The 3107-nt window shown below is 44.0% G+C and overlaps 1 protein-coding gene across 1 annotated transcript in view; it reads left to right on the top strand.

Moving 5' to 3' along the window:
- Positions 1 to 2436: 2436 nt before the first annotated feature.
- LOC113211072 (uncharacterized protein K02A2.6-like) overlaps positions 2437 to 3107 on the top strand; it is a 12411-nt gene continuing 11740 nt past the window's right edge. Inside the window, exon 1 of the mRNA XM_052270650.1 lies at positions 2437 to 2998. Within this exon, the coding sequence (XP_052126610.1) occupies positions 2437 to 2998 (562 nt within the window). The remainder of the gene's footprint in view (positions 2999 to 3107) is intronic.

The raw sequence follows: 3107 nt of genomic DNA, 5'->3' as shown, positions 1-3107 counted from the left end.
CACCAAAGCGACTACCGGTGCAGGGTCGGCGGGGGGAGACATTGATACACCTGCCCCACAGCCTGCGCCACAGGCGCTCGGGCAGGGGGTGTAAACACTCTAGCCGAGGCAGTTGAGACCCTCACACACGCCTGGAACACGAACAACTTGAGTTAAGAGCTAAACAAACACAAGCACACACACACACACACACTTACACACACACACACACACCTCATTCGCTGCCTCGTCATCAACAGGGGCGGCGACGGCCAGCTCCTGAACCTCTTCTGATGGCGTGAATTTAGAGCAGACCGATGCACATTCATCATCTGCAATTCTAATAAGACAATGAGTGGTGAACATTTATAGCCACAATTAACAGTAGATGGTCTTATAGGAATTATCAGCCAACAATCTCTTGGATTGATGGGAACCTTTCTCTTCTTTGGGGGCAGCGCCGCAAAACAGCCTAAGCGGTCTGCACGGGCTGAGGTAGCCAAAGCAGCCAATGCACCCACATACCTGAACAGAATTGGATAAGTACCTTCACCAAAACGAAGAACGTCGACTTTGTTGGCCATCCCACACTTGTCATAGAACACAATGGAAGCTGGTGTCTTAGCAGTAATGAGCCCATTCATGGCTGCCAACCACTGGTCTGATTTGTTGTTACCTCCATCTTTGAACTCAACAACAGTTTTGAAAGGCGTGGTACGATTGCCCATCTTGCCACAAAACATAAGCGACCTTCCCGGGTTCCCGGTCGCCCTCAGGAACATTCTGAAGCTTCACAATGCTGGTTTGCTGGTCGCCCATCCAAAATACCAACACACTCGACATGATCACACTCACACACAACCACCACAAGAAAAAGACATCAGACTTCTCAGAGCACATCAGCTGACTAGCAGATATGTGAAAAGGTGCTGGATGCTTGGTTGTAAGGCTTGCGGGTACATTTCCGAAAATGTATCTTCAACGGCTTCAACGCCTTCGACGCGTCGACTCGGCCGGGAATGGTCATTGCTGTTCTTTTTGTTAGGCTTCTTTTACTAGCTTCTAGCTTCTAGCTCCCCTCCCCCGACGCCGTGTGACCGACTCGCCGAGGCCAGTCCAGTGGATTCAAGCGGGCGGTGCTCTGACCAAATTGTACAGACTGACTTGAAGTATAATCTTTCAACTATTATTTATTTAACTTTTAATGGACTCAAAATCTAGAGCTAAGCGGTGTAGACTTTTGAGGAGATGGGGAGTTGGACAGACGGGAGATGAAGACAGCGACTCTGATGAAGCTTATGAAGCTGAGCCTGAGCCTAGGAGGTTGATGTTAGACCCCGACCCAGAAATCCCTGAAGTCGAAGAACTTCACAACAGTAAGTATTAATATTACTAGACATTTCTTATTTTTGTGCAATATGGAATTGATGTTTAATTTGAGTTTTCTATGATAGATGTAGGGGATATAATTAATCAAATTAATGAAAGTCTGGCGTCTGACCTCGAACTTGAACCAAATGTTGACAATCAAAATCAAGGGTCTGAAAGTAAGTTTAGAAATAATTCTCAACAAATTTCAATGGATATACATTTGAATGTTCTGTAACATAACTCGTTTCTTTTTAAGATGGGGATGATGACTTTATTCCAAATGTGTCAAATTCAAATGTGGAAAGCGGAGGAAGATGGTTCGTTCAAGTTCTCGAGTCATGGTGTTGAATTGATGAAAAGCTCGTATTTTAATTTAATGTATCTATTTCCTAGATGGTAACGACGACATAGATGCAAATCCAAATCTAAATGATAATATTGTCCAGATGCACATTCACGGAGGTTGATACAAGTTCCTATTCTATATTTCTGATTTGAGTAGAATACTTGCATATTCTAACCTTTTTAATCTGACATGTTTCAGATGACAACAACATTGGGCATTATCCTAACCAATTAAATGGTATTTATGCTCTCAATCCTATTGGTGATGATCAAGAAGCAGATGGTTAGTACATCGGGTCATGGTGTTACAAGTATATTACCAAAGTATGATTGTTGTGTATGCAATATTGGCACACCTGCACTTGTCATTTGTCGTCATTTGTTATTGTCTATAAAAGAACAACCTGTCGTGCCAATAAACCAGTCTTCAGTGGAAATCCAGAGTGTACTCACTTGTTACCCTCACACCCTCTGCCTAACAGAACTTGCATCAGATCGGAACACGACATGGCGCAATGAAGTAGGAGTTTTATCTAAAAGTGAGTGGCTGTGAACTCTGTACCTTGGTGTGATCAGAAGAGTGACGTTGGTGGGCCGTGTGGTGAAGCTGCTGCAGCACGACGGTGCGTGACGGAGCTACCGGCGCGGACACGCACAGCCCTTGCTGAGTCCACGTGTGCAGGGGGGTTTAGTTGATAATACTGTGATAAGACCTGATTAGACTGTGATAGCTGTGATAAGATGGGCGATGCCATCCAGCCCCTTACTCCGGGAGATGACCTGGAGCATCAATGGAAGGTCATGAAATGGAGGTTCCATGGGTTCGTTGAGTTTGATAACATTCGATCCAAATGGAGTGCAGAAAAGCGAGCGGAGGCTCTCATGCATATTATCGGTTTAGAATGTCAGTACCTGTATGCGAATGCGACAGAGGAGCAAAGGAAGGATGTCAAGTTGCTAACTGCGTTAATTGATGTGAACATAAAGCCCCGAACGAATCATTCCTTTGAAAGATTCAGGTTTCATCAAATGACTAGAAATCAAAATGAAGATATCAATCAATTCATAGCAAGACTTGAATCTAAAATTGATGGATGTGGATTGCCTGAAACTAAAGAGGAATTCAAGAAAATGCTTATCATGGACTCTATCATTCACAATCTACATGATCAAAGTTTACAACAAGTGTTGTTCACTATCAAAAATGAAGAGCTCAAACTAGCTAAAGTGATTGATAGCATTACTGTTTGTGAAGCAGGCCAATCTCAGTTGAAAGAGATCCAAGTGTGCCGTTCAAGAGTTGGTTCTTTACAATTGACTAATCCAACTGCTTCTGTCCATGCAGCAACGGTCAGACATCACTCGGAGCCAAGACCCCATCTTGAGTCAAGGAAGCATCAGTCACGCCACCG

This window comes from Frankliniella occidentalis, unplaced genomic scaffold, assembly GCF_000697945.3.
Source record: "Frankliniella occidentalis isolate FOCC.00 unplaced genomic scaffold, Focc_3.1 Scaffold132, whole genome shotgun sequence".
NCBI classification, from domain to species: domain Eukaryota; kingdom Metazoa; phylum Arthropoda; class Insecta; order Thysanoptera; family Thripidae; genus Frankliniella; species Frankliniella occidentalis.
The sequence above is the reverse complement of the archived record's forward strand: the minus strand, read 5'-3'. Positions and strand labels throughout refer to the sequence as shown.